This window comes from Exophiala mesophila (genome assembly GCF_000836275.1).
Source record: "Exophiala mesophila strain CBS 40295 unplaced genomic scaffold supercont1.3, whole genome shotgun sequence".
Taxonomy (NCBI): Eukaryota; Fungi; Ascomycota; class Eurotiomycetes; order Chaetothyriales; family Herpotrichiellaceae; genus Exophiala; species Exophiala mesophila.
Window position 1 is genome coordinate 782,162 of NW_015622506.1, and position 13,449 is coordinate 795,610.

At 52.5% G+C, this 13,449-nt stretch overlaps 3 protein-coding genes across 3 annotated transcripts; all 3 read left to right on the forward strand.

The window, feature by feature from the left end:
- The first annotated feature begins 1,124 nt into the window (after positions 1-1,124).
- Positions 1,125-2,132, forward strand: PV10_03941 (uncharacterized protein). The gene has a single exon (XM_016368454.1). It carries the CDS (start codon positions 1,203-1,205, stop codon positions 1,863-1,865), a length of 663 nt encoding a protein of 220 aa, XP_016224242.1. The 5' UTR covers positions 1,125-1,202; the 3' UTR covers positions 1,866-2,132.
- Positions 2,133-2,558: 426 nt separating this feature from the next.
- On the forward strand, positions 2,559-7,904 carry PV10_03942 (uncharacterized protein). The gene is made up of 5 exons (XM_016368455.1): positions 2,559-2,963; positions 3,113-4,517; positions 4,572-5,036; positions 5,092-7,182; positions 7,231-7,904. Exons 1-5 carry the CDS (start codon positions 2,872-2,874, stop codon positions 7,732-7,734), a joined length of 4,557 nt encoding a protein of 1,518 aa, XP_016224243.1. The 5' UTR covers positions 2,559-2,871; the 3' UTR covers positions 7,735-7,904.
- Positions 7,905-10,215: 2,311 nt separating this feature from the next.
- Positions 10,216-13,366, forward strand: PV10_03943 (uncharacterized protein). The gene is made up of 2 exons (XM_016368456.1): positions 10,216-11,458; positions 11,513-13,366. The coding sequence occupies exons 1-2, from the start codon at positions 10,543-10,545 to the stop codon at positions 12,757-12,759; spliced, it is 2,163 nt and encodes a 720-aa protein (XP_016224244.1). The 5' UTR covers positions 10,216-10,542; the 3' UTR covers positions 12,760-13,366.
- Positions 13,367-13,449: the final 83 nt, after the last annotated feature.

Below are 13,449 nucleotides of genomic sequence, written 5' to 3' on the forward strand. Positions count from 1 at the left end.
GGAGGACTAATTGTCTTTTACGCTGTACCTCATCTCTATCTGTTGCAGACAAATGGCGTCTCCAGATCCTGCAGCTCCTGCATCGGGCTCCAGGCTATTTCTGTAAACATCCTCAGTTGCATGGGTATGGTGCTGACTCCATAATGACCAATGAGACCTCCCTCTCTTGTTCGTGCATTTAGATCGTCCCAAATATACAGTGTCTACTCACCGCCAGATATTGCTGCGCCGTGTCCTTACAAGACTAGCCAGTTGCCGTCAAGTTGGGCGATCTTTCGACGAATCGCGGAAAGCGTTGAAAGCCCGTGCTGTCGTTGACGGCGCCAGCGGAGATACTGTCGTGATCCAAACCTCCTGCAGGTTTATTCTGATCATCCATTCAGCGGCGCTACACTCTGATCAGTGCTGGGACGACATCCTCATATGCAGGACCATATGGTAATATGCGTCACTGTACTCTTCAGGGGGCATGAGCCACCCTAGAAATAGGCTGATGGCTCAGGCGTGATCTGATTAGTCAAAGCTTAGTTGACAACATGCATCTTTTTATGCTATTCCAACCCCGTCTGGCATTACTCAGGAGCAATGACGGGCAGCGTGCAGTTAGCGTACCGTTTGAAAGTCAGGTCGTACTGGTTTGTTTGGAAGATTGGCATAATGAAGAGGAGAGTTGGGCGAGTCACCCTCGCGTGGAAAGTGGATTCAGTCGTGAACGATGAAAAAAAAGTCGCACCAACTGACATAAGACAACAATAATGTAGGGAGAACGGCCTTGTAGTTAGTACGACACTCTTGGTATACGTCTGGAGCGGAAGTGAGAGTTCCATGAGGCTCTAAGAGTTTAGAGTTCAAGAGACAGCACAGTGCGAGGATGTCATTGGCCACTCAGAGATTTAGCGTCAGGCACAATTTCCAGAATTGGTTTGGTAAGCGCGGCCCGCCAAGTCGTGTACGTGAAGAAGCTGACGTCATCTGTCGAGTGTTGAGCTGAGTTGAATGGCTTGACCTTGAGGCATTGGAAGCACGAGGGTGTGACAAGTCAAGCTAGGAGGCCCATGCCGAGACCTAGTCACCTAGTACACATCCGTACTTGAGTCTATTGTTTCTTTAAAAGCCGGAGTTACAAGCCATAAAGCAACATCATCTGTCCTCTCAACGCAGCCTCCTTTTGGTCCACAATCTCAACAGATCAAATTCCAGCAATGTCCTTCTCCGGTGATCGTATGGGTGGCTCAGGCCAGTCCTCCAATGATGGAGGCTACAGCCAGCGGTTTGGTAACCCTTCCAACAGTGCCGATTTCGACCAAGACGAAGTGATGAAACACAGCTCATCGGGCGAGAAAAGCCTCTTCTCCAGCGCACTGAGTTTCCTGGGAAACAACCAGCCAAATGCGAACGATGTGGACGAGAACCAATTGCAACAGAGCCATCAACAACTATATGAACAAGGAGGCAAGAATCAGCAGCACGACGCCTCAAGCCTCGGTGCAGGAGCGGCGATGCAGGTCTTTCAAATGTTCACCGGCGGGGGTGGGTCAAACAACGCTAGTTCGGGGGGCTCTGGAGGGTCTGGAGGATCCCAATCACAGATGATTGCAATGGCAATGAAGGAAGCGTCTAGCCTCGTCGACAACCAAAAGCAGCAGGGCAATGTCAAAAGCGGAACGGACAAACAATCAGTCATCAACAAGGCGGCACAATATGCTTTGCAGATGTACTTGAAGAAGAACTTGGGGGGCGGGAGTGGAGGGGGACTCGCTAGTGGACTTGGAGGACTCTTGGGTGGCGGTGGCAGTAGTGGAGGAAGCAGTGGCGGGGCAAGTGCTGGAGGACTGATGGACATGGCCAGCAAATTTTTAAAGTAATGGCTCAGACATGGGACATACTCGTTGAGAGATCCGGGCTCAACAGAGTGAGGATGCGAGACGTGCGAGGATGATTAGAGCTATGACTGTACCAGGGAGAACAACAGGCAGGCAATCGCACACCAAAACCCAGAGATACCTAGGTACTTTTATATATGCCTACTCGAGCCCTGCTGTACGAGTAGGCAGACCATGGGAAAGAAGTCGATAGAAATCTTCAAATCCGACATGTCTGGGAAGAGATGCAATTCTGTCCCCCTGTGTTCATGACTGTCTTTCGCAGGTCTCCTTGACCATCCAAGGAAGGTTTAGCGGTCGCATGATTCAACCGGGCGCTAGTCTCGATATGGATGGGCGACTGGCACGACTGGGTACCTGCCTGAGGGCTCTTGCGGTGCACTTAATAATGTTGCATGACAAGCTAACTTAAGCCCTCAAAGCCGCAATTTGACTGGCTAATGGCTGTCTTTACAAGGGCCTAAGAGACCTACAGTAGATGAACCCCCTCCCCCAGCTCAGTTTAGGGGCGGCCATCGCCAAAGAGGCACCTCCGGTAGGACCTGCAGTGCGCCAGCACGGCCAGTCAGCGAAACTGCAGTGTGATGATGCCTTGTGGCTCTTTCCCACACGCTCAAAGGTCTCGCCCCATCTTTATTGGTCATGGAGTAGCTTTCTTGGAGAAATCAAAACCAAACTCATTCACACTCGACATCTTTGACCTCGTCCTCCACCACTTCAACACTTATCTTTTCACCTATTTCTCGAGCCGTTGTGGTGCCAAACATCATTCTCTCTGCTTCACCACTGTTGGCACCGTTTTCCTCCTTTGTCGTGCCCGACCCGCCACTTACCAACATCTCGTCTTCCTGCGCCTCTGCCATGTTGTAGTCTCCTTCAGGCACACACGTGAGGGGAACATCGCCAGCCCGCGAGCCAGCAAAACCACCTGCATCTTTCTGCCACACCTTCTCCTCCATCACCTGCTCGACCTCGCCCCATCCTCATCATGAATCAGAATCCTCCAGATCACTGGCGTGGGCCTGCTGGACCTCCTCAGGGTGATCCTCAGTCTCAACCACGACCTTACGGCACATTCGGGTATGTTCATCTCTTCCAGATTGCTTCCTTCTCCTTGGACCTCCACTCTGAGTCTTCAATCCTTCATGTCACCCACTCTGAGCCCCTCGTGGCTGTGAATATCCATCCATCTTTGATCTCACGTTACTCACTGACTCATTTTTGCGCAGTCCGGCCGGCCCTTCTCAAGGCCAGCACGTCCTACCTCCTCCACCTTCTCCCTATCATCAACATCATTCCCAACCTCCAACAGGTCATAGCCTGTCCATCGCCGATTTGACTCAAGGTCCTCCAAGCCATCAGCAGAGTCACCAGTACAACACCCAACCCCCACCTCCTCAACCCCAGAATCATCAGCTCGGCCCCATTGGCCACCCCTTGCCTCAACATTCCCCCCAGTATCACCCCCGCGACAGGGATCTGAGAGATATGCGCGACCGCGAACTTGAACTTCGTGAACGCGAGCATCGAGAACGTACAAATATGGAACATCTTCGTCAACAGGAGGAGATGATGATGAGAGATCGAGAGGCCCACAGAGAACAGCTGGACCGTATGAACCGAGAGCAGCAACACGCTCAACGTCCTCCCGTCCAGAGCCATGCCGCAATCCCTCTTCACCAGCCCGTGGCATCCAAGGTGCCCAACTCGATCCACGGACCAAATGGACTCCTTGCCAACGGAGGTGCAGGTGCAGGTGCAGGTGGTCCCCAGCACCCCGGCCCACCTCCACCAGGAAGCAATCTGTTCGGCGGTCCATCTCAGCATGACGCTCAACGACAACCTCAGTATCACCAGCAGGTCGGCCCACCTCAACATCCTGGCCAACCCATGCTTCCCAACCCTTCCCCTTTGCAAGCTCCAGCTCAGCTAGCTCACCAAGGCCAACAACCCATCTTGAACGATGCCCTCAGCTATCTTGATCAAGTCAAAGTCCGCTTCAGTGACCAGCCTGACGTCTACAACAAGTTCCTCGACATCATGAAAGACTTCAAGAGTCAGGCAATCGATACCCCGGGCGTCATTGAACGCGTCTCTAACCTTTTCAACGGCCATCCCACCTTGATCTCGGGCTTCAACACTTTTCTTCCTCCTGGCTATCGTATAGAATGCGGAACCGACGACAACCCCGATGCAATCAGAGTCACCACTCCTAGCGGGACCATGACTCAATCTCTGCAAAGACGAGGGCGTCCTCAGTTTGAAAGCATCGAACCCAGCGGCCCTGGAAATCAACCACCCATGCGTCATGATGCCTTTGAAACTCGACATGGTTGGGGCCAGCCTCTCGGAACTTCCCCCGGCCCTCGTCCAGCTGAACTTCCTGGCTACAAATCTGGCCCCTCTGATCGTCCTGTCGACGAAGTCACGGCCGCCATTAACCAGCCAGACCAACGTGGGGTGTCTCAACTCCAAAACGCAGTCACTGCTGTCGCCAATGGCTCAGCCCGTCCGGCCATTGCCGGGTCTCCAGGGCCACCTCAATCCTCCGCCTTCAACAATGTTCAAGGAGAATTGAAGCGTGGAGGTCCGGTCGAATTCAACCATGCCATCAGCTACGTGAACAAGATCAAAGTAAGTCTGCAGCTCGTTGTTGTCGTGGATCATTTTGGTACTAATCTGAGGTAGAACCGGTTTGCTCAACAACCAGAAGTTTATAAGCAATTCTTGGAAATCCTGCAAACCTACCAGCGCGAAGCAAAACCCATCCAGGACGTCTATGCTCAAGTTACTACTCTTTTCAATTCAGCACCAGATCTTCTCGAGGACTTTAAGCAATTTCTGCCAGAATCAGCTGCTTCTGGCAAAGCCCAGGCCCAACGAGCAATTGCCCAAGAGGAAACTAGCAACGTCCGTGGGGAACCTGGGTATGCTAACGCAGCCTCCTCTGTTCCCGTCGTCCAAACCCCGAGACCGGCCTCCAAGATGCCGCCGATGGGTCAGTTCGACCCTCCAAGCACCAGCAAGGACAACAAGAAGCGTCGTCACGCGAATTCGACCCTCACAGCACAAGCCTCGGTCGTGCCTACAGTAGAATCCAACGTCGTTCAAGGCTCCAGATCAGGCCCCGTTCAGGTTGGCGTCGCTAACAAGGTATGTTGTATTTCCCGCCGATCTTTGCAGACAAATGTCGCTGACCAGACAAAAGCGTGCCAAACTCAGCAACCAACGACCTGTGATTAATGAAGTGGTGATGACTTCACCCACATTGGTTCCGCAAGTTCCAGAACCCCTACCTCCCTTCCCCAACTTATCAACAACCCAAGAGGAGATGAACTTCTTCGAACGGGTCAAGAAGCAAATCGGCCATCGTACGAGCTATGCTGAATTCCTCAAGCTGGTGAACCTGTTCTCCCAGGATCTGATAGACAAATACACGTTGGTCGATCGTGTTGCCTCCTTTATTGGAGGCAATCAGGAATTGATGGCCTGGTTCAAGGCTTTTCTCAACATCGAAGAGCAGGAGGAAGTCATTGAGGCACGTGCTCGACCCGATCCTGGTCGTGTCAATCTGGCCCATTGCCATGCCCTCGGTCCGAGTTATCGCCACCTTCCCAAGCGGGAACAAAACAAGACATGCAAAGGACGCGATGGCATGTGCTACGAAGTCTTGAACGACGTCTGGGCATCGCATCCTACATGGGCTTCGGAAGATTCGGGCTTTATTGCCCATCGGAAGAATCAGTATGAAGAATCCCTCCATCGCATCGAAGAAGAACGCCACGACTACGACTTCCACATCGAATCTTGCCAGCGAACCACCCAATTGATGGAGCCAATCGTTCAGCAAATCGGGATCATGAGTGACGCAGAGAGAGCTGCCTTTAATCTGAGCCCCACGCTAGGCGGTGCGAGTGAAGCCATCCCTAAGCGAATCATCATGAAGGTCTACGGCCGAGAGGTTGGGGGCAAGGTGTGGAACGAAATGCTTTCCAGACCAACCGCAGTATTGCCAATCGTCCTCAGCCGCCTCAAACAAAAGCTGGAAGAGTGGAAGCAAGTTCAGAGGGAATGGGAGAAGGTCTGGCGTGATTCGATTCATAAACAATTCTGGAAGAGCCTGGATCACCAAGGGATCCATGTCCGGAACCAGGACAAGAAGAATTTTCTCCCAAAGTCTCTCACCAGTGAGATTCAAGCCAAGTACGAAGAAGGCAAGAAGAATCGCGACAATGGCCTGACGCAGCAGAAGCATCAACTTGAGTACACCTTTAACGACTTGGATGTCATTGTTGATGCGGCTCGACTTGTGCTCGCTTCGCTGGAGTCGGAGCGGGTCCAGTACAATCCATCTGAGCAAGACAAGATCCGAGCATGGTTCACCGACTTCATCCCACGGTTCTTTGGTCTCGATCCTGAAAAGTTCCACGAACAGATCGACGCCGAATCACTGAAAAACAGAGACCACGATGACATTCCCGACGACCACGAGAGTGATGCTCCGCCAGTGACCAAGGGCAAAGCGGGCCGTAAATCTGACTGGCTTCGCCGACAAGCCCTCGAGAGACGACATGGTAAAGAGGACAGTGTTGCCTCGGCCAGCAAAGAGTCGACTCCCATGCCCGGAGCCGGCAGCGAAATGGAGCTGGATGAAGACACTACCGGGTCCGACCTCGTGGAGCAGATTCAAAAGCCGTGGATCAACGTGGCCAACAACGACCAGTCCGTTCGACATCTTGCTCTGGATGACCCGTATGAGCATGAAACTTTCAACCTGTACGCGAATGCCAACATCTATTGCTTTTTCCGCCTCTTTGAGACGCTGTACAGTCGGCTGTTGCCAATCAAAGAAAACGAAGCCAACGTTGAGCAAGCAGTTGCCCGTCATCGGCCAGTTGACGGCAAGGTCAAGCCTGCCATCGACTTGCGAATGATTGACAAGGGCCCCGAATATTTCTTTCCCAACATTGACGGAAATAAGAACTACTACGGTCAGATGTTGCAAATGTGCGAGGAGGCGGTGATCAACACCAGCGAGTTGGCTCACCTTGAGGAGACGCTACGGAGATACTACAACAAGACCGGTTGGCAGCTATACACGGTCGACAAGCTCGTGGGCGCCATCTTACGATTTGTGATGAACATTCTCGGCGGTGACGCAAAGGACAAGAGCGTCGACATTACCAACCTCTTTCTGAAGGATCGCGAGCGGCCCGACACGACTCGCAAGCAGGAAATTCAGTATCGAAAACAAGTTGAACGGCTCTCCAAGGATGGAGAGGTCTATCGAATCAGCTATGTGAGTTTGTGGCAGCCAAGACGTTGAGAGATGTGCTAACATAGATAGACACCCCGCTCGCGGACCTGCACTGTCCGTCTCTTCCCTCAGGACGAAGCGACATTTGACAGCGATAGCCTGAGCCCCGAGGCTCGCTGGCAGTACTACATTGCATCGTACACCATGACTGAAGCGACCGAGGGGGTGGATCTGGGACGTCTACGACCCAGTTACTTGCGACGTAACATTGCTCCTCAGAATGCCAAGATCGAGACGGCATACGATGAGGTGTATGGTAATCTCAAGCACTTTGACGAGCAGACTGCATTCGTTACCCCGGACTCGTACAAGGTGATATTACATCATGATTTCGGGTGGGTACGAGAAAACCCAGAAGGACATACGCCTGGCAAGGTGTATGAGCCAGGTCGGATAGAAGAAAACGAAAAGTTTCGAGAAAAGTATGTACGAAATACGGCGTGGATGAAGGATCAGAGGGCGGAGGATGTGGAACGTCGAAAGGCGGCGTGGGAGCGAGGCATTCGGGAGGGCATCTTCGAGTTTGACGATTAGCGTTGAGGATTGATGCATGATGGGCTACCGACTGTATTGTGGACGGCTATCTGTTGCTAGGATGATTGTGTAGTTTTTACCATAGGATGATCTACAGCCCTAGTCCATCAAACCCCTGGTCTTCCTACTGTGAACCGTGAACCTGTACTCGTCTGCGCAAATCGCAACGTGGTCTGGCGGGACGCGGATCTCGCAGATCGTGCAAACCTGGCTGGAAGGAAACGTGCCGGATCGACGATAGAAATGGAACTGTCCGTCGAATTGTCAAATGTTCAAGTAGAAATGTTCAAGAGGCCTGGAGCAGGAAAGGTTTCGCCAAACTCTGACTAGGCTCTGTACACCTGCCCAGAATTCGACAAATCAGTTCAGCATCAGAAAAACATGTCTATGCTCGTTGTTCTAGAATTGCGCTTCGGCCAAGCATGGGTTGGCTCCAAAGGAGGACGAGTCGCGACCCCTGACTGCCAGATGTCACCGGCAGATGTCAGATTTGGATGCCGCGATAGCATCAATCAAATCTGCGTGATCACAGACCACAGACGTTGGCTGCGATAATGAGCACACGCAATGTGGTCAGCTAAACGGCGATGACGTGGCCAAGAGCAAGGCCCATAATTCATCATGATTCATTTCCCAATGCGCGGTTTTCTAGAAGCGCGACTCAAAGATTGTTAGCTGAGGAGACGGGAGCTTGATGTAGTACTGTATGCTGTAGCACCGTGCACAAGGCACTTCCCGCTCGCTTTTCACTCCGATTCGATACACTTTCTAAAATCTGTACCTGCAGAATCCACAGAAGCCATTAAAGCAGTCGGTGAACATCGTCGGTGTAACATGACGCATACGAGTACAGCATGCAAAGATCAAGGTCTCGATCGGTAGCATTATGTGGGTGGACGATCCCCTACAAGAGAACAAATCTCCTCCGAGGCAGTAATTGTGCTGATCACACCAACAAAAATAATAGAGACTTACCAACCAGGAAGTCTAGGCAAGGATGATAGATGTCGATCAAAACCATGGCTGGACAAACACATCAGTATTGGTTGAGCTCACCAGTGTGCCACTCCAGCCAAACAGTGGTACCTTACGTGCCATCGCGATTGCCATCGCCCACTTGACAAGTCCAGGTGCACCCAGAGTCTGGGTCGACGGAGATTAGATGTATGACAGATGCCACCGGCGATAGGTGAGAGGTGACGCGGATGAGACAGGTGCCACCTTGACCAAGCAACTGTGGAACAAGCTGGATCGAGTTGGTGTCACCACATGGCCGCAACTAAAAAGTCAATCCCGTGACTGGATCCGCCGAGGAGTCAAACTCGGTGGTGGATAAGCGGCGCAAAACCTCAGGGGCGACAAACTGAATCGAGGAGCAAACAAATTCTGTGCCTCCTTGGGTTCATTTGGCTTTTGGAACGATCAATATCCACCAGATTAAGTGTCTGGTTGGGTGAATAGAGCGCGTTGGTCGTCTTGTTGAAGAGACACGCGAGACTTGCAATCTTAATGGCGTCAAACCAAGCTTTGGGCTCTAACCGTTTATGGTTTAGTGTGTGGACCTAAATGTCTCCGGCTGCCCCTTTTTCCATCCTCTCCCCTTCGGCTGCCCGCCAGTCCCATGTCCAATTCGATCATTGTCCTCATTATTCGATAGAATTAGCCCTTCTCAAGCTTCTAACTACTTAACCACTGACGGTCTTTGGTTAGATGTAAAATGCTATTGCCCCCTTGACGTTTTTTACTGGTTGGCCCCTCACAGCACCTCATCTTGCATGCGTCTACGAAACCCTGTCACTCGGCATCTTGGTAGGTTGGACTGTATGGGTATGCATCGAACTTAGAGTACGGAGTACGGAGTGGTAGGAGTGAGTAGTTGGGTCTCCTCCGTGGCTTGGTTTCATCACCTTGTCTCCAGCCACTCACCCTGACCCTGTTCTCCAAGGAGTCCAAGGGTGCCAATGGCCCCTAGAGTTCCAATCTACCGTCTCCTGTCAGTGTCCGCTGTCTCTTCCCGGGACACTTTGACAACCTGTTCGTTGCTTGTCGAATTGCTACTCTCAATGACGACCATGGGCACCGGCTCTTCTACGACTGGACGTCATTTTACGGGCTTGAGACGTCAAAATTCGGCAACTGACAGCCTCGTGATCGTCTATTAACTTCGTAGACATGATGCTGGGCGAACTATTGGTGCTCGCCTGTCAGTCCTTTATCCCGTTGGCCTATACGCTAAATGTATGTCCTAGCCAATGTTGCTGGACAACAGCGATGGCGAAATCTGCAGCCACACCGTTTCATGAATGCTCGTGAGATCTCGTGTCCAATCCAATCCCAACCCACCCATGCAGCAACTTAAAAGGCCTCCAATCGCGGCAAATTCTCCTTTGCCATGGTTCTTGGGTTTTGAGGGGCAATTCTAGCCTGCCACGTCTGCATCTCTTTTAGCGCCATGCTCCCTCCCTTGTGGGCTCGTGGATCCCTGGCCTCTCTCCATCATGCCTCTGGAGCGGGTCCCCCAGGATTTGGCGTCTATCATGCTCGTGCCTATATGCACTTGATCATGGCCCTCCTCACCACCTGATTTCTTCCCTCTTGTTCCGCAAGGCTCTGTGTAGTTCGACACTTCCGTTCCTTCGTCGTGGACGCATCAGTTCGTCCTTTGCGCTCTTTTCCCTCCCACTACCGCGCCACTCCTTTCGCGGGCATTCGTTTATACAACAACCCCAAATACTAAAAAAAATTCACACCCAGTAAAGGACTAAGCCAGCGTTCCAACGTTTTGGGCAAATCAAAGATTTCGCAGTTATGAGAGCCGTCACATTCGCCGCTGCTGGTGCAGCCGTCATCGTTTCGGTCAATGCTGCCAGCCATGCCAAACACATGCATGCGAAGCTGCACGCTCGCGACACTTGGGCCGACTGGGATTCCACCAGCTCTTCGGTAGAGGTTGAGCCTGTCACGAGCACCAAAGGAAATGGAGGATGGACCGAGCCAAGCAAAAGCAGCACCCCCGTCGCTCCTACTACCACAACCTCGTCTCAGGGAGGCTGGCCAAAGACGACCACGACATCCAGCGAATCCGTCTCTCCCTCCACGACTGACAGCGAGGATTCATGGGCCGACTGGGAGTCGTCGACCAGCTCTAGCAAGCCCGTCGACCCCACCACCACCGCTACCACCACTTCCACCGAAGAAGGATCCTGGCTGAACTGGGCTTCAAGCTCCACATCTGACACGCCGGTTGAACTCACATCTACAACCAGCGCCGATGAGCCATGGCTCGACTGGACATCATCCACTTCTAGTGTCCCAAGTGTCCCCGCGACCTCGACCGACGAGAATACATGGGCGGATTGGGAGACCACTGTCCCCGTTGACCCCGTCCCAACCACCACTGTTGATCCCGATCAAACCTGGGGTGACTGGTCCGAGCCCACACTGACCATCACCCTTAAATCTACCATCACCGAAACCATCTGGGTCCGTCCAGTGGAAAGCACAGATGCTGCCTCCTGGGAAGATTGGAAAGCTGTCACCTCTGTCCCTGCAGAGCCTACCACCTCTGTCCCTGCGGAGCCTACTACCTCTGCCCCAGTCATCAGCGTCATCACGTCCACCATTGTTCCAGGCTGGTCCTCGGCTGGGTGGTTTGGTCCTGCGTGGGATGTCCCTGCCGGAGAATGCGCTGTTTCTATCATCACTTCTTACGGTCTTCCGACATGTAAGTACCTATTGTCTTGACACATTCTACGTGCTCTAATAACAATCAATACAGGGAACCCCGTTCCGGATGCGTCCACCACAGAATCCCAGACTTGGGCTGATTGGGAATCAGCGACCAGCAGTGTCCCTGCTGAAGAAACCACAACAGAGACCTCAGCAACATGGGCCGATTGGGAATCCACCACCAGCAGTGTTCCTGCCGCAGATACCACCACAGAGTCAGCAACATGGGCCGACTGGGAATCTACAACCAGCAGTGTTCCAGTCGAAGAGACGACAACAGAGTCAGCAACATGGGCCGACTGGGAATCCACAACCAGTGTCCCTGCTGAGCCCACCTCCTCTGCAGCAGAATCAGACTGGCTCGATTGGACGACTAGCACAGAGTCATCAGCGGCACCTACCGGAGGCTGGGGTGATAAATCTACCGCCAGCTCGTCTGTTGTCGTTGAGACCTCTCATACAGGATCGTGGCCAGCACCTACCGGCAACTACGCTGGCATCACCCCCAATGGCAACTCTTGGGGTCTGACCTATTCTCCCTACACCGCCCAAAGTGGATGCAAGGACGCTGCTACCGTTGCCAAGGATCTCGCCATCATTGCATCCAAAGGATTCACCACTGTCCGTGTCTACAGCACCGACTGCGGCACCTTGGAGAACATTGGCAAGTCAGCTGCTGACAATGGTCTCAAGCTCATCATCGGTGTCTGGGTCGACTCTGAGGGTTTTGGAGCTGCCAAATCCCAAGTGGATGAAATCGTCGCATGGGCGAAATGGGACATCGTTGAGTTGATTGTGGTTGGAAATGAAGTTATCTTCAACAACATCGCCTCAGCATCAGACCTGGCCAACTTTGTTTCTCAGAGCAAGTGGGCATTCCGATCCGCCGGATATGAAGGCCCAGTCACCACCACTGAACCACTGACCGTCTGGGGTGACAAGACGAACTCTGATGCTTTGGCTTCTGTCATGGATGTCGTTGGTGCTAACCTCTACGCTTTTTTCAACGCCCAGATCTCGGCCGACAAAGCTGGCGGGTTTATCCAGGCCCAGATCAACGAACTCAACGGCATATTCTCTGGCAAATCCATCTATGTCCTGGAATCCGGATGGCCCCATGCCGGCGAAGCCAACGGTGCCGCTGTTCCTAGCCCAGAGAACCAGGTTGTTGCGCTCAAAGGTATTCAAGCTGCTGTAGGCGCTCAGGTTGTCTTCCTGAGCTACGAAGATGAGCCATGGAAAGAGCCCGGTGAATTTGGCGTGGAGCGTTTCTGGGGCTGCGTCAATGTTTTTTAAGCTGAATGTGGAGTAAAGTTTTTGATTCGTAAAGAGCTTCGACATAGCGCCGAGGAGCTGCCCGCCCTGTCATTTTCTCTGGACACGTCAAGGCAAGGTCTACCTCGTTGAATGGTCAATGCATGGCGTGAACCCAAGCAGAACGACAATCAAGGCATGTCAGCTGCTGGGCGGCACATGGCGATACTCTCCTTTGTTGAATTTGCGGTGGACTGGTTGAAGCATGCAAAAAGACATTGCATATGGCGACAAAGACGCACACGGTCTGGGTCAAGAATGTACAGTAGTAGGTAGAATGATGCCACTGGAAAACCCTCTCATGATGGATCGGGAGCATTTCTTCAAGGTTACATCAGTCAAACTGAAATTGACCTGCAATGTCCCTACATTGAATCAGTGAGATAGATTTGTCCGCTGCTCTTGGAGATGATGTGGACTTCGAAAGCCCCCGTTGAGCCACTGTCAAGTCAAGGTTTTCTGGCACCCGCCGTGGAGTCGGACCTCAACTTTCAAGGACTGACGTTTAAAATTGCGAGATTCCCGGAAGATCACCAGACCGAACAATGGCCACTCAACCCAATCACGACGTGCCTAACCTTGTTTGTGAGCATGTCGCTGATCTCAGAATCCACGTAGCCACTGTACAGTACAAGACTGGCGTCTTGTCAGCCTTGGGACCAAGATCTTCTC